This window comes from Narcine bancroftii, chromosome 11 (genome assembly GCF_036971445.1).
Source record: "Narcine bancroftii isolate sNarBan1 chromosome 11, sNarBan1.hap1, whole genome shotgun sequence".
Lineage (NCBI taxonomy): Eukaryota > Metazoa > Chordata > Chondrichthyes > Torpediniformes > Narcinidae > Narcine > Narcine bancroftii.
Window position 1 is genome coordinate 104,385,599 of NC_091479.1, and position 26,484 is coordinate 104,412,082.

Consider the following 26,484-nt stretch of genomic DNA (forward strand, 5'->3'; position numbering starts at 1 on the left):
ATTCCAATGCCATCTACAATTTTGCCGATGACACCACAGTTGTCCGTAGAATCACAAACAGCGACGAGGAAACGTATACAGGAGGGAGAGAGATCAGCTCGTTGAATGGTGCAACGACAACAACCTTGATCTCAAATTCAGCAAATCCAAGGAGATGATTGTGGACTTCAGAAGGAAGTAAAGGGAACATGATCCTATCCTCATTGAGGGCTCAGTAATGGAGAAAGTCAAGATCTTCAAATTCCTGGGTGTCAACATCTTCGAGGATCTGTCCTGGACCCTCCATGTTGATGCAATCACAAAGAAGGTTCACCAGTGGATATCCTTTGTGAGGTGAGAAGTTTCAGTACATCACTGAAGACTCTCATAAACTTCTACATGTGTACCTTGGGGAGCATTCTGGTACGGAGGTGCCAGTTCTCAGAACAAGAATAAACTCCAGAGGGTTGTTAACTCGACCTGTGACATCACAGGCACCAGATTACATTCCATCAAGGACATCGACGTGAGGTGGTGTCTTAAAAAAGCAGCCTCTATCCTCAAAGACCCCCACCTCCCAGGCCCTGCCCTCTTCCCTCTGCTACCATCGGAAAATATATGGGAGCCTAAAGATGAGAACTCAACAGCACAAGGATGGCTTCTTCCCCACTGCCATCAGATTCCTGAATAATCAATGAACCAAAGGCACTGCCGTACTTTTCAGGCACTACTATTTTTTTTAAATTTATAGTAATGGAAGATGGTTCTAATAGGAATGTTTGCACTGTGAAGCTACCACAAAACACTGAATTTCATGATTTGTTCATGACAATAAATCCTGTGTGTTCCTGGGTAACGATAAACTAGAATTTTGAAATAGTGCTTCAACTTAGGCACTTGGGGTTCATCAATTCGGAACTTACTGTGTCCAGTCCATTCCATTCCAGGCGTAGCTACTTTATAGCTGCTTTGAGAAAAGCAAAGCTTGAAGAAAAGTGCTTGCACTAATCTTTCATAACACCTAAAATAAATTCCCTCAGCTTATTTTCATTTAAAAAGCTTTAGCACATTGCATGAGAATTCTGAGTGCATGAATTCTAGATAAATGAGAGTGTAATATAGCTATAAAAGATTAATGGCAAGTAAATTGTTTGTTTAGACCACAGATAAAGAGTCTCCTGGATCAGTCCTAATGCAGAATTTTGCTTTCCTGAATGGATTTCCAGCATCTTGCAAAGAGGAGGTACAATTTCGAGCCAAACTGCCACCAGTTATTACAAGCAAAATGAAATGGGTAAGATCTTGATAGGTTGCTCATCAATAGCATCACCTATTCATCTTCTAAACTCCATTGAGTAAACCATTGTATTTAACCTTGCCTCATAAGGCAACCCCTTCATCTCAGGAATCAACTTATCAAACCTTTGAATATTTCTAATGCAAGTATATATTCCTCTTTATATAAAATCAAAACTATACTCAGTTCTGCACAATTAGAACAAGACTTCCCTACCACTATGCTCTTTTCCCCTAGTAATAAATGGCATTGCTCCATTGCCTTCCCAATTATTGTTGTACTTGCATGTATGTTACCTAAATCTACCTGTTCAGCAGTATTTTATAAATCCTCTCCATTTCAACAACATTCGATGATAATTGTCTTTCTCCACATTCTAATTTTTGCCCATTCACTTGACCTTCTTTACCAACTTGTGTATTCACACAACTTGCTTTCCACCTGTCTCGATGCAATCAACAAATATAGCTGACCGTGCTCCCTTCATTTAGGGCATTCATGAAGATTTCAGATCATTGGAATTCCTGTTACAATCCACCAAATTGCCAAACTAACTGACTCCTATTCATTCTAACTTTTTCTATTAGTTGCCTGTCCTCTATGCTGCCATTCTTAGGTGGGAGATCTGTATGTGGTAATTTGTTGAATATATTTTTGTAAATTCAAGATCAGAAGAAAATGTAGAAGGTGGTGAGTGCAGCTTAGAACATCACAAACTTCTTTCCCCTCAATCAACTCCATCTACATCTGCTGCCTAGGAAAGACAACATATTGAAGAATCCATCACCTCCCAGACATTCTCTCTCTCGCCGCCACCCCCACCCCCTGTCCAAATCTGTGAGGAGGTTTATGAACACGAAAGTACACACCAACTGGCTTAAAGGCCATTTCTTCCCGCAGCCACCAGGCTCCTGAATGAACTCCAGAACAATGGTATCATGCGGCCCTTGCTTGGTACTAATTGATCTTTTTTTCATTTTAACTCTGTATCCTGTCAACTGTGCTCTTCTACTTTATATGGCTGGATGGATCTTAGAGCTAACCTGTTAGACTGCTCGCAGAAGAATCTTTCTCGCTACACTAGGTTTAAGGTGATATTTTGTTGAGAAAGTGTCAGGTTCGGTGGGTTCAAAGAGAGACGAGTCTGGAGACCAGGGTTTGCAAACACACTGCCGGCTTCATTCTGCTGTGATATCCCATTGGCACCTCAGAAGGGATATTAGTAGCCATAGAGCTTGCCCACTACTCTCCCTGGTCCCAGGAAACCCCATGTGGGGGTTCAACCTGTCGAGCCAATCGACTGGCGTGGTTGGCAAGCCACACCACCAAACAGCTGATCCCCAGACGGTCATCGGTCAATATGGATATTTTATGGTCCAACCCCGGGGTTCCTTTCCTATGTGTGGGTCACCTGCTGCTACCCGTGTTAATGAGAAGGTACACAATAAACCGACAGGACACACACGGTAATCCATACTATCTTCTGCACAGTCAAATCCTTCTCCCTTTCTTAACGGTTAAAGCTCTGCGTGCGTCCAGTTGGAACTCCTTGAACCCTGCTTGCAGCTCCAATTTGTTGAGTTCAGTGGGTTCAAAGAGTCGAGTCTGGACACAAGGGCTTGCAATCAAACGTAACTTTATTAGCACAACAATTAACAAGCGATGTCTGGGGCTAGCACCACAAGACAAGAGGGCTAGTGTCCTCTGAGTTGGTGCTAAGTACAGGGTTCTAGCCAATAAGGATGCTTAGTGATTTGAATCAGCCAATGGCAAAGTGTACACTGACCAGTGGTCTGAGCCCAATCTTAGCTGGCATTCCACCTGCAGTTTGTAACTTTGAGAAGAACAGAGTACACCACATACTGACAGTGGTGTGACTTCCAAATGAGTTTCAGGCGGGGAGGCTCCCTCACACACAACAGGTGACAAATGGACTTAAACTAAATTTATCGGTTCCCCTTTTAATCTGCTTTTGTATTGGTAGTCGGTTGTAAAAATAATTTAAACCTATTCAGTGATGAGATTTTACTTTTACTTTCCTATTTGGCAGTGAACCAGGCTGACTGTCTTAATGCTTGCATTCATCAACCCTGAACTCTACTAATTCTGCAATATCTTCTGTCACCTTCCAAATTTGTGCCCTTTCTGCTCTGTCAAAGCCATTATCTTTCCTCACCCTTCTGGAGCTTCCTGCAGCTTTTGATGTGGTTCACAAGTTAACCTATTGATCTTTGAAACTCAACCAGTTGGCCAAAAAAAATCATCTATGCTAGCTTCTCTGTTCACACTTGTGTTCCCATGGACAATCTGATCTTCACTTCTCAACTATATTGTTGCCCATTTGCCAGGGTTTCTGATGTTCCCTCCTGGATGCTGTTAGGATCTAGTAAAACCACACAGAAATGCTGGAGGAACTCAGCCAATCTTCCAGTGTCCATAGGAGGTAAAGATGTATTGCTGATGTTTTGGGCCGGAGCACTTCTTAAAGGTATAATCGGAAAGCAGGTTTCTGTGCACTGTATGATGTCGTGGACAGTATGACATGTATACAACCTTGAAATTCTTTTTCCTGTGGGTGAGGCAGAATTACTGTATATTTTGGCGTATGTCGTTCCCATTTTATGAGAGATTTTAGGTTTCACGACTCGACTTGTATGCCAAAATATATAGTACCACTTATCAGTAGTGCAAAAAAAACTACATAATGTATACATGTAAACAAATAAAGAAATGTGAACAAACTATGCAATACAGAGAGAAAAAAAACCCAATAAAGTACATGTAAGAGTCCTGAAATGAGTCCCTGATTGAGTTTGTTGTTGAGTCTAATGGTGGAGAGGGAGCAGCTGTTCCTGAACCTGGTGCGAGTCTTGTGGGACTGATACCTCTTTTTTTTTTTTTTTTTTTTTTTTTAATTTTTTATTTTTCACACCATAAATCACAATAGCCATGATATACACTTTTTCTTTTCCACACATTTACAGTGACTTTTTCTCCCTCCCCCCTCCCTCCTCCCAAGCCACCCCCCCATCCCTCCCCCCTCTCATCCATTTTAGTTATACAATCTAGGTTGCATTAATTCAGTTAGACAATGTTGTCATTCAACAAAAATACACCAGAAATTCTACTGAGTCCATTTTTTTCTTCTCTTCTCCTTCCATCAACTTAGGTAATGTTTGTTCCCGGTAGGTTATCGCTATTGTATTTAATGTAAGGCTCCCATACTTGTTCGAATATTTCAATATTATTTCTTAAACTATATGTTATTTTTTCTAATGGAATACATTTATTCATTTCTATATACCATTGTTGTATTTTCAAATTATCTTCCAATTTCCAGGTTGACATAATACATTTTTTTGCTACAGCTAGGGCTATCTTAACAAATCTTTTTTGTGCATCCTCCAAGTCAATTCCAAATTCTTTATTTTTTATGTTACTTAGGAGAAAGATCTCTGGATTCTTTGGTATATTGTTTTCTGTTATTTTATTTAATATCTGATTGAGATCATCCCAAAATTTTTCTACTCTCTCACATGTCCAGATTGCATGAATTGTTGTTCCCCTTTCTTTTTTACATCGAAAACATCTATCAGATACTGTTGGGTCCCATTTATTTAACTTTTGCGGTGTAATGTATAGTCTGTGTAACCAATTATATTGTATCATACGCAGCCTCGTATTTATTGTATTTCTCATCGTTCCAGAGCATAACTTCTCCCATGTTTCCTTTTTTATCTTTATATTTAAATCTTGTTCCCATTTTTGTTTAGTTTTACCATTTGTTTCCTCATTTTCCTTTTCTTGCAGTTTAATATACATATTTTTTATAAATCTTTTGATTAACATTGTATCTGTAATCACATATTCAAGGTTACTTCCCTCTGGTAAACTCAAGTTGCTTCCTAATTTATCTTTCAAGTAGGATCTCAGTTGGTAATATGCCAGCGCTGTATCTCCCGTTATATTGTACTTATCTCTCATTTGTTCAAAGGATAAGAATCTACTTCCTGAAAAACAATTTTCTATTCTTTTAATCCCTTTTTTTTCCCATTTTCTAAAGGCAAGGTTGTCTATTGTAAAAGGGAGTAGCTTATTTTGCGTCAATATTAGTTTTGGTATTTGGTAATTTATTTTATTTCTTTCTACATGTATCTTCTTCCATATATTGAGGAGATGGTGTAATACTGGAGAAGTTCTATGTTGTACCAATTTTTCGTCCCATTTATATAATATGTGTTCAGGTATCTTTTCCCCTATTTTATCTAATTCTAGTCTCGTCCAGTCTGGTTTTTCCCTTGTTTGATAAAAATCTGATAGGTACCTTAATTGTGCGGCTCTATAATAATTTTTGAAGTTTGGCAATTGTAAGCCTCCTTGTTTATACCATTCTGTTAATTTGTCTAGTGCTATCCTCGGTTTCCCCCCTCTCCATAAAAATCTCCTTATTATTTTCTTTAACTCTTTGAAGAATTTTTCTGTCAGTTGTATTGGCAATGCCTGAAATAAGTATAGTATCCTTGGAAAAATGTTCATTTTAATACAGTTTATCCTTCCTATCAGTGTTAGTGGTAGCTCTTTCCAATGCTCTAAATCGTCCTGTAGTTTTTTCATTAGTGGATTGTAATTGAGTTTATATAATTGGCCTAGATTTTTGTTTATTTGCACACCTAGGTATCTTATTGCCTGCGTTTGCCATCTGAATGGGGATTCCTCCTTAAATTTTGAGAAATCCGCGTTATTCATAGGCATTGCTTCACTTTTATTTACGTTTATCTTGTATCCCGACACTTCTCCATATTCCTTCAATTTCTTATATAGTTCTTTTATTGATAGTTCTGGTTCTGTTAAGTACACTATCACATCATCCGCAAACAGACTGATTTTATATTCCCTGTCTTTTATTTTTATTCCTTTTATATTATTATCTCTTCTTATCGATTCTGCTAGTGGTTCTATAGCTAGCGCAAACAATAATGGTGATAGTGGGCATCCCTGCCGCGTTGACCTGCTTAAGTTAAATTGCTTTGATACATGTCCATTTACTGTCACTTTCGCTAACGGTCCCTTATATAATGCTTTAATCCAATTAATATACTTCTCCGGTAAACTGAATTTTTGCAATACTTTGAACAAGTAATTCCATTCTACTCTGTCGAAGGCCTTCTCTGCGTCTAAAGCAACTGCTACTGCAGGTGCTTTATTTCCTTCTACTGCATGAATTAAGTTAATAAATTTACAAATATTGTCTGTTGTGCGTCTTTTTTTGATAAATCCAGTTTGGTCTAAATTTACCATTTTCGGTACCTGTTCTGCTAATCTGTTCGCTAATAGTTTAGCTATTATCTTATAATCTGTGTTTAGCAAAGATATTGGTCTATATGACGCTGGTGAGAGTGGATCTTTCCCTTGTTTTAGTATCACTGTAATTATTGCTGTTTTACATGAATCTGGTAAGTTTTGTGTCTCATCAATCTGGTTGATTACATCCAGGAGGGGCGGTATTATTAGGTCTTTAAATGTTTTGTAGAATTCTATTGGGAGTCCATCCTCTCCTGGTGTCTTATTATTTGGTAAATTTTTTATTATCTCTTGTATTTCTACTGTTCCAAATGGTTCTGTTAATTTATTTTGTTCCTCTATTTGTAGTTTTGGTAGTTCAATTTTAGTCAAAAATTCATCTATTTTCCCTTCTTTCCCTTCGTTTTCGGTTCGGTATAATTGTTCATAGAATTCTCTGAAGTTTTCCTTAATTTCTTTTGGATTATATGTAATTTGTTTGTCTTTTTTCCTTGTTGCCAATACCGTTTTCTTAGTTTGCTCTGTCTTAAGCTGCCATGCTAGGATTTTGTGTGTTTTTTCCCCTAGTTCATAATATTTCTGTTTTGTCTTCATTATATTCTTCTCCACCTTATATGTTTGTAATGTTTCATATTTTATTTTTTTATCCGCCAATTCTCTTCTTTTGGTTGTATCTTCCTTTATTGCTAATTTTTTTTCTATGTTTATTATTTCCCTTTCCAACTGCTCTGTTTCCTGATTATAGTCCTTCTTCATCTTGGTTGCATAACTTATTATTTGCCCTCTAATGAATGCTTTCATTGCGTCCCATAGTATAAACTTATCTTCCACTGATTCCGTATTTACTTCAAAGTACATTTTTAATTGTTTTTCAATAAATTCTCTAAAATCCTGTCTTTTAAGTAGCATGGGGTTTAATCTCCATCTATACATTCTTGGAGGGATGTCTTCTAGCTCTATTGCCAATAACAGGGGTGAGTGGTCCGATAATAGTCTAGCTTTATATTCCGTTTTCCTAACTCTCCCTTGTATGTGGGCTGATAACAGGAATAGGTCTATCCTTGAGTATGTTTTATGTCTAGTCGAGTAGTATGAGTATTCCTTTTCTTTTGGGTTTTGTTTCCTCCATATGTCCACAAGTTTCATTTCTTGCATTGATTTAATTATAAATTTGGTTACTTTGTTCTTCCTGTTAATTTTTTTCCCCGTTTTATCCATATTTGGATCCAAATTCAGATTGAAATCCCCTCCTATTAGTATGTTCCCTTGCGTATTAGCTACCTTCAAAAAGATATCTTGCATAAACTTTTGATCTTCTTCGTTAGGTGAATATATATTAAGTAGATTCCAAAGCTCTGAATATATCTGACATTTTATCATAACATATCTCCCTGCTGGATCTATTATTTCCTCTTCTATTTTAAATGGCACATTTTTGCTAATTAATATAGCCACTCCTCTTGCTTTTGAATTATACGATGCTGCTGTTACATGTCCTACCCAATCTCTCTTTAATTTCTTGTGCTCCAATTCAGTTAAATGTGTTTCTTGGACAAATGCTATATCTATTTTTTCCTTTTTCAGTAAATTTAGTAGTTTCTTCCTTTTAATTTGGTTATGTATTCCATTAATATTTAGAGTCATATAGTTCAGCGTAGCCATTTTATATTTTGTTTATCTTCTCTTTCCGTTTTTCCATCATTACCTTTCCTCCTTTTCCATTTCTGTTTTCTTATTTTCAACTCTTTACCAGACAACATTCCTACAACATCCAACATTTTCCTTATTCTCCTATTTCTATCTTCTTTATCCCCAATCTCCCCTTCCCCTCCTGAGTTGCCCTTTATCCCTTGTCGGACAACCACATCTCCCCTCTCCATTTGGATTTGCGAATCCACTCGCAAGCGTCAACTGATTTTGCAGTGACCGCTCTTTTCCCCCCACCCAGCCCCCCCCAGAAAAGATTTCGTTTTTTATATGTCACAAAGGTCACTCTTTTAGTTCCCTCCTTATTCTCTCTATTCCATTACCTTCCCTTATTAATTCTTGTCTATACTTTCTATGTTTTCCTCTAATTACAGATACTTTCACATATGCCCGTTGTCTCTATTCACTCTTATACCTCTTTACCCGCATACATATCAATCGTGGTCATTTTTACCCTCCTTACCCGTCTTCATCCCTCAGTCTATTTTTGTCTTTACCCACATACATATCAATCGTGATAATTTTTGCTCTCATTACCCGTCTTCATCCCTCAGTCTATTTTTGTAATTGTTCTGCAAATTTTCGTGCTTCTTCTGGATCCGAGAATAGTCTGTTTTGTTGTCCTGGAATAAATATTTTCAATACCGCAGGATGCTTCAGTGTAAATTTATATCCTTTCTTCCATAAAATCGCTTTTGCTGCATTGAACTCTTTTCTCTTCTTTAGGAGTTCAAAGCTTATATCTGGATAAATGAAGATTTTTTGCCCTTTATACTCCAGTGGTTTGTTGCCCTCTCTTACTTTTTCCATTGTCTTCTCCAGCACCTTTTCTCTTGTAGTATATCTTAGGAATTTTACTACAATAGATCTTGGTTTTTGTTGTGGTTGTGGTTTAGGGGCCAATGCTCTATGTGCCCTTTCTATTTCCATTTCTTGCTGTAGTTCTGGACATCCTAGGGCCTTAGGGATCCATTCTTTTATAAACTCCCTCATATTCTTGCCTTCTACATCTTCCTTAAGGCCCACTATCTTTATGTTATTTCTTCTGTTATAATTTTCCATTATATCTATTTTTTGGGCTAGTAATTCTTGTGTCTCTTTAGTTTTTTTATTAGATTCCTCCAATTTCTTTTTTAAGTCTTCTACCTCCATTTCTGCTGCTATTGCCCGTTCTTCCATCTTGTCCATTTTTTTCCCCATTTCTGTTAAGGTCATATCCATTTTATTTATTTTCTTTTCTGTGTTGTTTATTCTTCTTCTTAAATCATTGAATTCCTGTGTTTGCCATTCTTTAAATGACTCCATGTATCCTCTAACAAGAGCAAGTACCTCCTTTACCTTGCCTATCTTTTCTTCTTCTATTTCCCTGTACTCTTCCTCTTCCTCTTCTTCTTCCTCTAGGTTGACCATCTGTTGTTTCTTTGCTGCCCTTTCCTCCTCTTCTTTCTTGTTTCCATTGTCTTCTGTGGTGTCTTCTTGCTGCAGGTGTTCTGCAGCTGTCGTTGCCGGCTGTGGAGATCGACTCCCCAGCTGGTCCCCCCTCCCGTCGGTGTGTTTTTTTGTATGCGCATCGCGCATGCGCGAGGAGTCGCGCATGCGCGGTTGCGCACTTTTACTCGGCTCTGTGAGCCATTGTTGTAGTTCTCTTTCTACCGACCTGAGGTAATGGGGTCTTCTCTCCACAGCGGGCCTCTTCGGACAGGTAAGGCCTTCACCTTTTTCCTCCGTTGTCTTCTCTTCCTCTCTTCTTTCCGTTGATTTTGATTTTTCTCCTTTTGTCTCCATCTTCTTTCCACCTTTATATTCACTTTTCTTTAACTTGTATTTCTGTGCCTTTGTATTTTCTCTCGTTTTTCCCGACTTTTCTGGAGAGGGCTGGAGTTCACCGTCCGGCCACTACTCCATCACGTGACTCCCCCCTCGACTGATACCTCTTTTTTGATGGCAGCAGTGAGATCAGAGCTCGACGGTGGGGAGTGTTTTGCCTGTGATGTCCTGGGCTGTGTCTACTACCTTTTGCAAGGCTTTACACTCTGGAGTATTTGTGTCCCCCTATCCGTTTTGCGATGCCACCAGTAAGCACACTTCACTCCACACAACTGTAGAAATTTGCCAGGGTTTCTGATGTCATCCCAAACCTCCTCAAACTCATGAGGAAGTAGAAGTGCTGATGTGCTTTCTTCACAAAGCAATTAGTGTGTCAGGCAAGTGTCTAATGATTGGGAAAGAAAGGGAGAAGAAGAATGAGAGGAGGTGTCCAGACCAACAGAGTTTCACTCACTGATGAGGTCTAGACCTACCTTCTGATTGCCTTTCCTGTCTACACAGTACGACAGCAGCACCTCTTGTAGATGACTGATTAATTTCAGCCACCAGATGGTGCTCTTCACATCCTCAAAGTTTCTAAAATTGTTCTTGGATTTAATATTTGATTACATTGTGACGTGTGTCATTATTGTTTTGGCATTTGTCATATCCCTTGTGCCAGCTTTTGTCACAAGTTAATTTTGGAAAAATTATGTATTAAGTGTGGTGGCAGTGAGTTGGGATTTAATTGGTCATTCATTTATCAAATAATTAGAAATGGCATTCAAGATTGGAGCCATCTCTCCTGCACAGAACGTGGCACATCTGCATTCAGTCCCAAAGTTCTATATTTAGACCAAGCAAGAAGGACGGCTACATTCTAGATTAAATTATGAAGCAAAGAGGGACAGCCGTTGTGGTAGAATGTGTGGCAGTGGATAGACATTGATGAATATTTAAAGATATAATGCACAGTGCTTTCCTTTAAAACACAATTGGGACAATCAGGAATTACAGGAGAAATTAAAGGTACTTTTAAATGTAAAGAAATGGTTCATAAATTTGCCAGAATAAACAGATTGAGGCCTTCCAAAATTCAACACAAAGTTGTTAAGATGTTGATAAAGAATTGGAAAATAGAAGCGGGCTAATAAAATAAAACAAACATTTGGAGATTCTTTCGACTGTTTCCTAGATAGCACTCCAGTCAGGGATATGGGTACATCAGATCAAACTTTTGGGCTTTTGCATCAGGCATTTTAATGCAGTGCCAAAAAAGGTGTTTTATTAAAAAGATGCATTGTTGTCTACTTTTCATGTAAAATATTATGAAAAATTGTATGATTTATGACTTAATGAGTAATGGATGTCTTGCTATGTAATTTTTGTTCATTGCAAAACACCGCTAATATACAAAGTGAAGCCAAGATGCCAACTGCACTTTGGCAGGCATTAACTCTTCAAGTAGGGTAACCACAGCACAAAGGTGCAAACCCTTAAGGCCAGGATCTCCAGGTACAAAAACAGGTTGTATTCAGAAGCTGTCAGGCTCATGAACCTCCCTGTATACTCTTATCTGAAACTACTGCCTATACTATTTGAAATATCACTTTTCTTTCTTGCACTAACTACAACTGTGAATATTTATCTATCCTTTTATATTTATTCTCTCTTTTCCTGTCTTGGCAGATTTTGAAATTTATACTATCATAATTAATGTATTTTGCATAGCTATTTGACTGCAACAAATAAGAATTTTGGTTCATTTGCAACATTGTGTATATCGCAGAAAATCTGCTCTCATCTTCCCTTTTATGGAGAATTTTCTGCAAGATCTTGTGGATGAACAAATGTTATATGAGCTGTGACTTTTGGATGAAGCAGTGTGAAAGATCGTCCTGCTCTGAAACTGGATGCCACAACAAACATCTAACTGGCCAACTTGAGCAGAGATGTTTGACTTTGTTATTTTGTCCCCTTGAACCCCAAAAAATGACCTTTTGAATGCAGGAGAAGGTGGCTTTACTTTCCAATAGGAATAGGGGAGTGCATGAGATGTCGACCCTCCTCCTCCTCATACTACTACCACCATCTAAAATAGACAGCATCAGGATTCCACTTAGTTTGACATCAAGATTAGACTGAATTGATATTCATATTGGTAGTTTTAGGATGCATTCTGACTCCCAGGCTTTTTACAAAATAAAGTTAGAATAGACCACATCAATGGATCAACTCATTGAAAATCACTCTGATTAGACCTTTCAAAATCCAGCTGAGATAGAAAATCGAGCTGTGTCTAACTGGCAAAATGGTTTGAATATGATTATACCAGAAGGCTTGACTTAGTAAATAAAGACTTAGTGGCTCATTTTCATAACACTGATGAGCCAATTTCCTGTCTCTTGTTTGATGGGGTGGATCCCAAATTAAAATTCAAGTTGATTTGGATGCAAAATGGTCTAATCAATTCTCAGAAATCAAAGATGTGCCAATAAAGTATGCGTGTGCTCACTGGTATTTTATATATAGAACTTGATCCGTTTTATTGGCATCTTCCATTTTTTTTCTCTATTTCCTCCAGGATAAAGTACAAAGATTCCACATAGTTTTCCAGTTCTCCAGAAAATATGTAGTATGGCATGAGTTTTTTCACGGCAGTGTGCCATATAAGACAATATCTGCAATCCATTAAAGCCAATCATTTTTTGGCTACCTCCTTCCCCCACCCCCCCTCCCCCCGCCCCCCCAGGACTTTGCTCAGTTTATGGGGGCCCCTTCCCTGTGAAACAGTCAAATTTAATTGGTTTCTTCCATACTTCTCTCCTATTGACTACATTAAAAAAAAAAGGATTTATAAATGGGCTGTGGTCACTGTTGAGAATAGCTGATTTTAAACTTCAGTGAGCAGAAACTCGTTTGCTTTTGCCACACTTATTTACATTAATTTCTAAAATAAATGGATGACTGGGAATAATTGGAAATGATTTGACTGTTCATGATTTTGGAAATTAGACATGAGATCCGTGTGTTCTCCTGTGCATTCCAACAACAGAGTTGAAAGATATTTTGGAAACTCCAATCTGGTTTGGGAAAATATCTGTTAGGCGCTGGAGGTGTCAATTGTCCTGGCTATTCTTGACCTAATTCCTTGAAAAGCCTCAACAGACATTGGGTCTCAGCTAAAGGATATTTTTAGACCATTGGGTGAAAGTCAAATTGAAAGTAGGATGCAATAAATTACACTGCTCGTGGCATACCAGCGAACTTGAGTTTGATGCACTGAAGGTTTTCCAGCTTGCTTAACTGGTTTCTTATTTGGTGTTCCATTCTAATGACTGAATTTTTCAGTGCCCTGTCATGTGCCCATGTGTCATGCAAGTTTTCAAGTTCAAGTTTATTTATCATCTGATTGTAATGGTGCAACCTGACAAAACAGCATTCTCTGGTTCACGGGTGCAGAAACAGTTTGTAACTTTGAGAACTTTGAGACATAACACACGTACAGACAAATGATGCATATACAGTGAGTCCTTGAATAACATCGTTTTATTGTAACATAGATAATTCTGTGGACCTTAACTTAGTTCCACCTGCTCCTTTATTTTCTGCTAACAGAACATTGTAGCATAGACACTGTCCTTACCACCCAAGATGTCAGTGCTAAACATGATATCGTATTAATCTAATTTTCTTCTGCATGTAAATGATCTCTATCCCTCCATTCTTTTCATATTCGTGTTTCTATCTAGAAGCTTTTTAAATGCTGCTATTATGCCTGCTTCCACCACTACCTGTTCCAGGCACCCAACACTTTCTGTTTTAAAAGAAAACTTGCACTCTTATAAACTCTTCCTTCACATTAAATGTATCTCCTCTTGCATTTGGCATTCTTATCTTGGGAAAGGTTCTGACTTTATCAATGACTCATCATTTTATAAATGTCAGTTAGGTTTCCCCTCAGCCTCTGGCACACCAGGGGAAAAAAAACTCCAATTTTACCCAAGCTCTCCTGTACAGCTCATACCCATTAGATTGGGCAGCATACTGATAAACCTTGTGTCCTTTTCAAAACCTCCACATCCTTCCTGTAAAGAGATTCAAAGTGCAGCCTCACCAAAGTTTTACGTTGCTTCACTGTGACTTCCGGTATAATGCCTTGACCAATGAAGGCAAGCATCCCACCATGCAGGGCTTTCGGCCCACAGTGTTGTGCCAACCTAGGTAAACTTACTCTATGACGATCTAACCCCTACCTCATGTCCATAACCCTCCATTTTTCTTGTATCCTATCTAAGAGTCTTAAATGTCCCTTTTGTAGCAGTCATAACTACCACCCCTGGGAATGCATTCCAGGCATCCAACACTCTGTATAGAAACAACAACTTACTTCTGACCTTTCCCCTAAATCAGGGGTGGCCATCCTTTTAATTTTTAATTTAGACATACAGCATGGTTACAAGCCATTTTGGCCCACAAGTCTGTGCCGCCAAATTAACCTACACCCCCCACCCCCCACCCCCCCGGTACATTGTCAGAGGTTGAAATGGTCTGATACCATGCTTTATGTCTAAATTAAAAGGTTGGCCACCCCTGCCCTAAACTTTTCTCCACTCACTCTGGACTCCATCAGCAAATACACATTGCCTCAATTTCTAAGGTTGTCGCCCACCAAATTCCCTCTCTACCTACACGTTCATTAATCTGACAATGTGGAAAGTTGCGCATGTCCTGTTCACCAAAAGCAGGATTAACCCCGTCTGGATATTTGTTCTAACTAGGTAGACTTCATTGGGCAGCTAATTATCACCCATTTGCTCAGAATCGAATAATCAACAAAATAATGGAAGATTCCATCACTTTAAAGTGACATATTCTCAACTTGATTCTTTCTCTCTAGTTGCAGTTGTATTCTGAAGCTGGTGTTGCACTCCTTTTGCTCAATGATCCCAGAGATTTTGTGGAACTAACCAAACAGCCCAAGGATAACATGACCATAGAAGGAAAAGAGATAACTATCAATCCAGTCTATTTACTGTGGGACCTCAGCACCATCAGTCAGGTATGACCTTCCAGTAAAACATAAAGCAGCGCACCATAGCAGACATATGGCAGACATACTCACCTTGCTACAAATATCCATTTCCAAATCCTTTATGTATGTATGTCAAAGAGCAATGGTCCTAGTTGCCTAACTTGTAAGTGTGTGGAGGCAGATCATTGGACGTGAACAAAGGAAATAGGTGCATCATTCAAGGAATGGAGGGATATGGCACAGAAGAGATGAGGCAGGTTAGCCACAGTTGCATTGAATAATGGAGAAGGCATGAGGGGGCGAGTGGTCTGCTGCTCCTATTGCCTTATATTCGTTCTCCCACCCTACCTCTGACCCCTTTCACTTGACTTACAATTTTGTCCCCATCCTTCTCTCTCAGTTTCTCAACTTTCCCCTACCAATTGCCTCCCACCTTTGCTGACCTCTCAGAGTGAGGCACCAGGTCACCTACAGGCAATTGTTAATTGCTGTGGTTCCAGCATCAGTGCTGCCCAGAGCCCGCAGGCAAACACAGACCTGAACCTGCCCCAAAAAACTGCTGAAGAATTTTCAGTTGCCCACCTGGCACAATTTGATCTTGTCAGTTTCAGTCTCCCAGTGGACTGCTAGCAGTACCTGACCATGGTAATATTGCAGCCCTCAGGTGAGGTGTCAGTTGTTGGCTGCTTGGAACTCGCGTGTGACAACTGCTGAAGTCAGGGAATAGCTAATGTACATCACAGAGTTCACTCGTTATTCTGTGTTGTTTGAATACAAAGATCTCACCACAATTGTCTTTTTGAAGTATGGTTTGGTATTTTTAAATTACATGATCATTTATCTTGAGTTTGTGAAACTTTAAAAAAAAAAAAATTAAACAAAAAATGGAAAGGCTTGATATCTATCTGGTAAATAATTTTCACTATTGCCATTTGGTTGTTGATTTATTAAATGTTACATTAAATAGTTAAACATTGAAATAAAAATTAAAATTGCTGGAAATTTGATCAAAAAGTACTGGAAGCACATTAGACAAGAATTGTGGGAAGAGAAACAGACCTCAAGGAACAAGTACACGATTTGAGTTTCTCCAGCAATGTGTTTTTCTTTTAAGTACATTATAATATAAAACTTGTGCAGTGTTGTGACAAAACTATGTTACGATTAAATCATTTGAGCTCCATTAAAATTATAGGACTAGGGAGTCCCCAGGTTATGAAGTAGTTATATTACCTGGGTTTGTCCATAAGCTGAATTTGGACTTAAGGCAGGACAGGTACTCATGGTTCCTATTTAGCGTTTGTGAGGTCACATTATGCACACGCGCGAACTGTGGAACAGCCTGTTCATAAGTACGAGTTGTTTGTAACCCGGGCGTTCATAACCCGGGGACTGCCTGTATATTTGGTTTAGATGTGGAGATCATTTATGGTTTTTACTACAAAGGTTTTTTACAAGAACTTGATAACTATAACACAGGAAGTCCATTCATCACCAGCTTCACTCTTCTCCACAAGTCCAAGCAGGATGATGATATTTCAGCCAGTCGATTTGAGGACAATGAGGAATTACGATACTCTTTGCGTTCTGTGGAGAGATATGCACCTTGGATACGGCATGTCTTTATCGTAACTAATGGCCAAATTCCTTCTTGGTTAAACCTGGACAATCCTCGTGTTACGATAGTAACACACCAGGCAAGTTCTTTTATTTAACACACCAGGCAAGTTCTTTTATTTAACACACCAGGCAAGTTCTTTTATTTAACACACCAGGCAAGTTCTTTTATTTAACACACCAGGCAAGTTCTTTTATTTAACACACCAGGCAAGTTCTTTTATTTAACACACCAGGCAAGTTCTTTTATTTATCCTCAGTAGAGCTATAGGGGTAACAATAGCAAACAAAGTTTTTCAATTAAATTTAAAGATGTAGAAGCTGATTCTGGCCAGCCCTGTACGTTTTTGAAGGGAGGGAGGGAGGGAGGGAGGAAACTGGAGCACCCAGATAAAACCCATGAGGAAAACTTACAGACAACACTGGATTTGAATCCTGGTGGTTGGCGCTGTAATAGCATTGCCCTAACCATTGGGATTGTGTGCAATTGCTGTTGTAATTCTGGATGAAGAGAAATAGCAAATAAAGGGACAAAAAGAAATGTACTAAAATTAATAACAAATAGAAGAGAGAAAACTGCAGTTTTTTATATGCACACAGTAGAACATACTGTATTGGATTGAAATGATTGAGAGCTCCAGTAATGACCAAACCATTTAATCTTGCTCATGCTCTGGAAACAAATTTGATTCCATTTATTTCACTGGACTTTCTGATGTCATTCTCTTTAGTTAATTTATGCATCTTTCCAATCTCAGTATAGTTAAATCACCCATTGATTTTTGTCCCTCTGCTGTACACGCTGTCTTTGGCTCCTTCCCTGTGGAATGTGGTGCCATTTAGATTGTGTTCTGCCCATTTGTTATTCTGTTCCATCTCTGCTTTTCATTTGTCAGTTTATTTACATCAACCTATCCAAGTCCTTTTGTATTTGTTCAGATTGTTAAACTAACTGGCATTCAGTGTTTCAGTATTGGATTGCTGTACACTGCTTTCCAGGAATCAAATTTGGAACAGTTGAACAAGATTGCCTTTCATATTTGACCTTTCTCCCTTAGGAAATTTTCAGGAATCTCAGTCATTTGCCAACATTTAGCTCCCCAGCTATTGAAACACATCTACATCGCATCCCAGGCCTTTCTCAGAAATTCATCTATTTAAATGACGACGTCATGTTTGGAAAGGAGGTGTGGCCTGATGACTTTTACTCTCATTCAAATGGACAAAAGGTGACAAGTACTTTTAATTTAGTACATGATTGAATAAAATTATATGGATCATGCATTTGGATTTGAACTATGCCGTCTAATTGTGTTCTTTGAATTGAATGAGATCTGGTCATACACCTCGGAGGAAAAAAGCTAAACAGTTTTCCTAATTTGTAATTTATATCAAAGGATTCAATCAAATTACATTTTACAGTGTATTTATTTTGCTAGTTAATGTTGCAGAAACCAACCAGCCTTTGTTTTTTTAAAATTAGGTTTATCTAACCTGGCCAGTTCCAAATTGTGCAGATGGATGTCCAGGGTCTTGGATTAAAGATGGTTACTGTGATAAGGCTTGCAATAATTCAGCCTGTGATTGGGATGGAGGCGATTGTCTTGGTAGGTTAAACCACTTCTCTTTAAGAACCACAAAGTGAGGGTGTATCTGGACCAATTCAACCCAGTGTCGAGGTGTGATCTCATTTCTCAGTTCCTGCTGCAGCTTTGCAGGTTACCTTTTTTGATGTGAGTTTTACTTCAATTTTATGATTGAGGTTTTTGCTTCCAATGCTCTTTCAGGGGATGTAGACCACATCCTCTTCCTCCTCTTGAAAAGGGGAGAGAGAAAAAAAATCTGTTGTCTTATGCTTCTCATAGTTAATGACATCTCTAGGCAGAAATAGGTCCTTCCTGTCTTCTCTTTCTAAGCTCCGTATCATTTTGTGCACCTTCATTCCAATCCCCCTTTTCTGTTCAAAAGAATATTCTGTCATTCCTACCCATGCCAATATTTTCATAGACCTTTGTCCCATCATCTTCCTAATTGTAAAATGATTCAAACTGCAAAACATAATCTAATTAGTGTGTTCTGCAGATATAGCAGAATCTATAACTTGTCTAATCTACTGATAATAATTGAATCCTGCATGTCTCCATAGCCACTTTTCCTACCTTTTCAATTACTTACAAATGTCTATTATGGGTTGTTCATGTCTTTGAACAATATAGAATTACAGGTTTCTTGCTGTTTGGTAGACCATGACTATCCTCTTTGACCTACTTCCCCATCTATCCATAATCTTTGTGCCACTGTAAATTCCACCAGTCCTACATCACACAGGGCTGTTTGTACTGCTCAAATCTACTTGCCAATTCTATCTGTCTTTTCTCTCTTCTAAAATTTAAAAAAGAACTTTTTAATGTATGGGTTGAATCAAGTGTTACTGAAATATTTTGGGACATTTTGCAGTTAAAGATACTATAAATGCAAGTTCTTTCAACAATTTGTTAATGTGTTTGACAATGTAATTACAGGGAACACTGCAGGTAATCGTGGTGGTGTTGCTGGAGGAGTGGTAAATGCACAGGCCTGGCAGTTTGCTGGTGGTCTTCCTGGACTAACCTATTGCAACCAAGGTTGTGCCAACTCTTGGCTGGCCGACAAATTTTGTGATCAAGCTTGTAACGTCTTGTCATGTGGGTTCGACGCTGGTGATTGTGGACAGGGTAAGTTGAAATGTGACCCATAAATCTGTTGGAATACAGAACTGGATTGATTTCAAGTACAGTAAAAAACCTCTGGTATCCAGCACCTGTGGGGATTGGTAAATGGCAGATAAGTGAATTTTCCAGTTCTGTGAGATTGCTTGTTGCGTGATTGGTGAACTAACAGTTGGGGCTAACCTATTTATTTTCTGCAATTTTTTTGCCTGTTGCTTGAGGCTGCCATTTGTTTCAATTCCTGATAATGGGTTTTACTGCATCAGTTTCTTTGTTAATTGCTTATTATTAACTTATTTGTATAAAACCTAACCTTGAAATGGTGAAACATATTGGTTTGATTATGGAGCAAAATCACGCTTAGATACTTAACTGATAAGTAGGAGATGAATTAAAACATGGTTATTGATTTTTGTTAGGAAGAATCCTGTCACATCACCAGCGACCCGGGTTCGAATCCGGCACTGTCTAAGATTCTAATCCAGCGCTGTCTGTAAGGAGTTTGTACGTTCTCTCCGTAATCGCGCGGGTTTCCTCTTGGTGCTCTGGTTTCAAAGACACATGGGGTAGTAGGTTAATTGGTCACATGGGTGTATTTGATCAGTGCTGGCTCATAAGCCAGAAGGGCCTGTTACCATACTGTATACAGTACATCTAAATTAAAAATGAAAATCTCTTTTAGAGACAAATATGAATAAAAAGCAAAAAAAAGGCAGATATTTTAGACTGAAAAAGTTTTTTTTTATAATGACAAGATATTGTAGATGCTGAAATCTGGAGCAAATAATAGACTGGCTGGGAGAGCTCTGGGTTGAGTATCATCTTGGGGAAGGCAGGATTTGGCCATGTTTTGGGTCAAGACTGAGCTCTTCACCTTTCACCAATGGTTCCCCTTACCAGCTCTCATAATTAACAAGTTCCAGCACTTGTAGCCTTTGTGTTCTTGTTTGTCTCCTTCCAGCAGATTCCTTCATCCCCCTCTCCCTCAACCTGTCTTGGTCTCCCAACTCCACCCCTCCTCCTCCCCACTTCGTTCCTACGGTCCACCTTTTGCCTACTGGCCCAGCTCTCACTCGTCCTTCTCCTCTTTATAAATTTGACCTGCTGGTTTCTCCAAGAGTATCTTTTTGCTTCAGCTTTTCATTGTCTGTGTTATCTGATCACTTAACTTTTTCTTGCATAATTCAGACAGCACGGTTGGTGTAGCTGTTAGCGCAACGCCTTTATTGCACCAGCGATTGGAACTGGGGTTCGAATCCTGCACTGTCTGTAAAGATCTTTTACATTCTCCCTGTGTCGGCATGGGTTTTCCCTGGGGGCTCCAGTTTCCTCGCACCATTCAAAAAAAAAAGTACCTGGGATGAAGGTTCATTCATAATCAGAATTTATTGTTATGAACAAGTCATGAAATTCAGTGTTTTGTGGTAGCATCACAATGCAAACATTCCTATTAGAACCATCTTACATTACTATAAATTAAAAAAAAAATAGAGAGAGTGCAGAGAAGGTTCACGAGAATGTTGACAGGATTTCAGGGTCTGAGTTACAGGAAAAGGTTGTGCAGACTGGGGCTTTTTTCTCTGGAGCGTAGAAGATTGAGAGGGGACTTGATAGAGGTGTTTAAGATTTTAAAAGGGACAGACAGAGTAAATGTGGATAGGCTTTTTCAATTAAGAGTGGGGGAAATTCAAACTAGAGGACATGGTTTAAGATTGAAGGGGGAAAATTATAAGGGGAACATGAGGGGAAATTTCTTTACGCAGAGGGTGGTGGGGATGTGGAATGAGCTTCTGGCAGACGTGGTTGAGGCGGGATCATTGGTTACATTTAAGGAAAGACTGGATCGTTACATGGATAGGAGGGGACTAGAGGGGTATGGACCGGGTGCTGGTCAGTGGGACTAGGAGGGTGGGGATTTGCTACGGCATGGACTAGTAGGGCCGAACTGGCCTGTTCTGTGCTGTAAGTGGTTATATGGTTCACCCTTTTGAATGATGTTCTCACGTCACCCTCAGAGACCGATAATCACAGGGTCCTTAGCCTTTTCAGGGATTGATTCTCTTAGGCACTGTTTGGTTCTTCTTCTCAAAGCGGGCGTAGAAGCTGTTCATCTCATCAGGTAATGAAGCATCACAGCTCTCTATAATGCTCGCCCTCGCTTTGTAGGCAATAATAGCGTGCATTCACTGCCATAGTTGGTGTGTATCTGTCTCTGTCTCTAGCTTCCTCTGGAATTGCCACTTTGCTTCAGAGATGGTCTTCCGCAGCTCATACCTGAACTTTTTGTAAAGATACCAATCCCTGGCCTTAAATGCCCTTGTTCTTGGCCTCAGCAGGTTGCAGATTCTCTGATTCATCCAGGGTTTCTGGTTGGGAAACACCCAGTAGGTGCACATGGGCACCCATTCATCCACGCAAGTCTGGATGAAGTTGGTGACACCTGTTGCATTTTCATTCAAATCTATGGATGAGTTCTTGAATTGGGTATAAATTGGGTGGCACGGACATGCTATATGTCTAAAAAAAAATGTTTTTTAAAATTCACCTTATGATCACTTTGGTTTTTCTTCATCTCAAGCTGCAAGATTGTTTTTATATTAACTATCTCTTCAGATTGTCAAGATGTTACCATTTTGTATTTAACTTTGTTTAAATTTTGCTTTCAGCTTAAAGTCATTTTATATTGACTTTCTATGTTCAACTCATTTTTACAGACCACTTTGATCAGATGCATGGCGTGATTCTTCTTCTCAACCAGACCCATTATGTGCTTCCGAAAGGCGAGGCGTTGCCCTACTTCAGTTTTGCAGGGTTTGCTAACAAAGTCACGGAGGCGTCATTCGTAGACAATGCAGTTGTTCGACATGCTTCTGTGGCTAACAAGTGGAAGACCCTTCACTTGATTATGCTCAAGGAAATGAATGCAACCACCATCCATTTTAATTTAACTTTCTTAGATAAAAGTGACAAGGAATTTAAAATGCACCTTACTGTAGATGTTGACACCAGAGAAGGTCAGAAATCGAATCAAACTGCCACCTTGAAGGAAGAAAAGGCGGCAAAACTCACGACAGTACTGCTGGAAATTGAAGCATCATTCAAAGACATTGCTGAAGAACTGTTATTCCCCAAAATCCAGGAAAGGACTTTGGATGACTGGAATATCAGCCTTCTGCTTGATCTCCAACTTATTAATGTATCACTTCTCCCTGTAACAGTTCAAAAAGAGTTGAAAGAATTGAATTCAAAATTAAAAGACGGTGATATCACACTTAAAGGATACAATCACACAAAGTTGCTTATTTTGAAACCTTTTAAAAAGCTTATTCATTCTTCAAAAGATAATGGAAATGAAGATGTGTCTCAAGCCACAGGAAAGGTTACTTTGGTAAAAGATCTGGACTTATTGGAGAAAAGATTTTCTCCTGAAATGTCTTCAAGAAAGGATGAAAACAAAATGATTAATTTGACAAAGGAGCAAATTGAGAATGGTCAACTTGGAAGAACCAAACAAGCAGACAGCCCAGTAACACTAAATCCTTCATTTGCCATGAAAAAGAATGCCATGTTAAAAGTCTCAACCAAAGACACCCAAGTGATCCAAAAGGCTGAAGTCAAACCCATCACATCACAGAAAATTCTCAATATCCTTATACCAAATGAGAACAGTAAGCTAAGGCAGGATCAAAGTGCACGAGAAAATGAAACAGAGTTGAAGCGTCAAGACCAAAGGGATGGAGTGTTGAGAGGGGTCAATACTGCGGCTCCAGAAGTTGAAATTAAAAATAATGGCGTGGGTCATGCCGTCCGAAAATTGCATCATTATGTTGACAGTCATGCTGGCTTTTTACCTTGGGAAAAGCAAGGGTATTTCCAAGATCTGTTGGAAGTAAGTTATAAAATACACTGTTGATTCCCCTGATTGTAGAAAGTTATTCATAATGGGTTATTGTAATAATGACTCAATTGTTAATAGTCATTGTATAAAGACAAGCAACAAGACTTTTATAAATGCGTTATTAAAAAAACCATGGAAATAGGTGCAGGAGTAGGTAATTCAACTAGTTGAGCCTGGTCTACGATTCATTATGATCATGGCTGATCCTAAGATTCCAGAACCCTACTCCTGCTTTCTCTCCATGCTCCTGATCCCTCTAACCATAAAGGCAATATCCAACTCCCCTTTTGAATATATCTGATGCATTCGCCTCAACAAATTTCTGTAGCAGGGAATTCCAAAAATTCACAGCTCTCTGAGTGAAGAAGTTTCTCATCTCAAACCTAAATCTCAGCCCTTATCCATAGCCTGTAACCCCTTGTTTGGGACTTCTCCAATGTCAGAAATATTTTTCCTGCATCTAATCTGCTTATCCTGTTATAATTTTATGTCTCAATGAGATCCCCTCTCATTCTTCTAAATTCCAATGAGTATAGTGTACCCAGTGTATCCAGTCTTCTTGTGTCAGTCCTGCCATCTAGGAATCAGTCTGGTGAACCTTCTCTGTACTCCCTTAAATGGTACTCCCTTCGTCAGATCAAAACTACAAACAACACTCAAAGCCCAATATGACTGCAGTAAGACCTTCTTGCTTCTATAGTCAAAGCCTCTCACAATAAAGTCAACATGCCATTTGCTTTCTTCACCACCTGCTGTACCTGCATTCCATCCTTCAATAACTGATGCACCAGGTCCCAATGCACCTCCCTTTTTGTAAATTTTTCAGCATTCTGTAACCTGCCTTCCTACTATTGCCACAAAAGTGGATAACCTCATATTTATTGCCATGCATCTACCCACTCCTCTAATCTGTCTAAGACACCCTGCAGCTTCTCAGAATCTTCCTCATTGCTCACTCTGCCATTTTAGTGTCATCGGCAAACTTGTATGTATTGCCTGCAATTCCTTTGACTAGATCATCAATATATAATGTAAATAGTTAGGGTCCCAGCACTTAACCCACTAGTAACTGCCTGCTGATCTGAAAGGGACCCATTTATTATCACTCTCTGCTTCCTGCCTGCCAATCAGTTTTCTATCCACATCAGAAAAGATTGAGTTAATGTGGATGCCTGAGATTTGAGATGGGGAAAAAAAAAATTAGAGAATAAGAAGTAACTGAGAAACTAATATTTTGCTTCTATTTTAATGGAAGGAAATTTCCTGAAAATAATGGAGAGTTACAAGACTGATAAATGAGGAGCTCAAAGAAATTAAATCCATCAATTAAAATGGCATTAGAGAAATTAATGGGATCTAAAGGCATTAATTCCCCATGATTTACAGGCATGATAGGGTTATAAGGAGATCAGAATCAGGTTTATTGTCATGAACATGTCCCAAAATTTGTTCTTTTGTGACAGCTTTATTGTGCATTACAGGTGCAAAAATTGCTATAAATTACATTTCAGTAAATACATTATTTAAAAAAAAAATAAATTAGTGCAAAAGAGGAAGCAAAAAATGAGGTAATGTCTGTGGTTCATTGTCCATTCAGAAATCTGATGGCAGAGAAGAAACTGTCTTTGTGTCGAAGGGTGTTTGTCTTTAGGCTCCAGTACCTCCTTCCTGTGAAGATGGCATGGTCTGGGTCGTGGGGGTCCTTGAGGATAGAGGCTGCTTTCTTGAGAAACCTCTTCTTAAAAATATCTTCAATGGAGTGGAGACTAATGTCCTTGGTGGTGCTGAGTACACAACCCTCTATAGCCTCTTCCTCTCCTGTGCATTGGCACTTCCTTACCTGACAGAGATGCAACTAGTCAGAATGGATAACCAAGGAGATGGTAGATCCATTGATTGTCATCTAAAATTCCATAGAATCTAGAATGCTACCACCAGATTATTTAGAAATGGAGGGAAAGAGAAAACTGGAAACTCTAGATCACTAGTGTTGAAAACGTTAGTCTATTATTAACGAGCTAAGAGACCGTATATTATAAATGTTCTGTCATTGTAGATGCTGGTGAGATCGAATGTTCATTCAGCTGTTGAAGTTCATCACTGATAATGGGTTAAAAATGAGTTCAGGCAAATTATTCTGTAATCACTACATTTGGTGTGTTATCTTCTTCTAATCTAGACCCCTGATTGGTTTTATAAAATGAGGGATGTGTTGGCAGAATCTAGCAATGTGGTTTGACTCTGCTATCCATGTTGGATTGAAAACTAATCCGTGGTAATGCTGTTGATTAATTCCTTATTTCTAATTGAGCGTTCTTAAAATGAGTTATCAGTTTGCATCTGAAATTACCTTAGCATCCAAATATTTAAACTAAAATCTCATGAGCTTTAACGTTTGATTCTAGGAGAAGGAAAAACTGGAGAAGGAGTATGCATACCAGACTGACAATAAACCAATGGGAAGAAAACTCCAGGACACCTTTGCAGACTCACTGCGCTATGTTAACAAACTTCTCAATACCAAATTTGGATTTGCTTCTCGTAAAGTTCCTGCTCACATGCCTCATATGATTGATCGCATTATCATGAGTGATCTTCAAGATCTGTGAGATTGTCATTTTTTTTTAAGCTCTATTTTTAAAAATAAATTTACCACTTTTATGGGATTTCTCTATTGCAACATGTTAACTTGAGGACAATGACACAAGAAATGTATTTTGAACTGCTAATAGAATGAGATTTGTGTCCATTATCTTCTGTTTTAAATATTTACTATACTACCCTGAAGCAAATAAGAGTAATGAATAATTAATTGGTCATACAAACCAAGAAAATGTCAAATTTAAGTTTACATTTAAGCCAGATTTACAGCAAAAGTTGGCTACCTTGGTAGAAAGTCAGATGGCTAAACCACCCCATTCACCTCAGGATCTGTAATCTCCAACACCTCCTGAACTACTGTTTGTTTCTCTCCAGCCAGCATTAGGCTGACTCTAGCCAGTAATTTCTCCCATTCCTTACGACTTGCTGGCCCATGTCATTGACATTTGAAACAGTCTTCCAACTTGGAGGCCTCAAGATGTCAGTCAGTTTACCCATGGCTAGAGCTAAACTTGAAGCCCACACTTAAATAATG

The 26,484-nt window shown here is 38.8% G+C and overlaps 1 protein-coding gene across 7 annotated transcripts in view; it reads left to right on the forward strand.

Moving 5' to 3' along the window:
• The window catches only part of gnptab (N-acetylglucosamine-1-phosphate transferase subunits alpha and beta), a 69,309-nt gene that overhangs the window by 12,542 nt on the left and 30,283 nt on the right, over positions 1 to 26,484 (forward strand). For 6 of the 7 annotated variants that reach the window (XR_011346830.1, XM_069904413.1, XM_069904419.1 and 3 more), the window contains 8 exons: positions 1,139 to 1,273; positions 14,991 to 15,152; positions 16,643 to 16,822; positions 17,801 to 17,971; positions 18,226 to 18,349; positions 19,265 to 19,456; positions 22,165 to 23,339; positions 25,754 to 25,953. Coding sequence is in view for 6 of the 7 variants with exons in the window: in XM_069904413.1 (XP_069760514.1) it covers positions 1,139 to 1,273; positions 14,991 to 15,152; positions 16,643 to 16,822; positions 17,801 to 17,971; positions 18,226 to 18,349; positions 19,265 to 19,456; positions 22,165 to 23,339; positions 25,754 to 25,953 (2,339 nt within the window). In the remaining variant the exon portion in view is untranslated. The remainder of the gene's footprint in view (positions 1 to 1,138; positions 1,274 to 14,990; positions 15,153 to 16,642; positions 16,823 to 17,800; positions 17,972 to 18,225; positions 18,350 to 19,264; positions 19,457 to 22,164; positions 23,340 to 25,753; positions 25,954 to 26,484) is intronic. The other variant, XM_069904417.1, reaches the window with a different exon arrangement.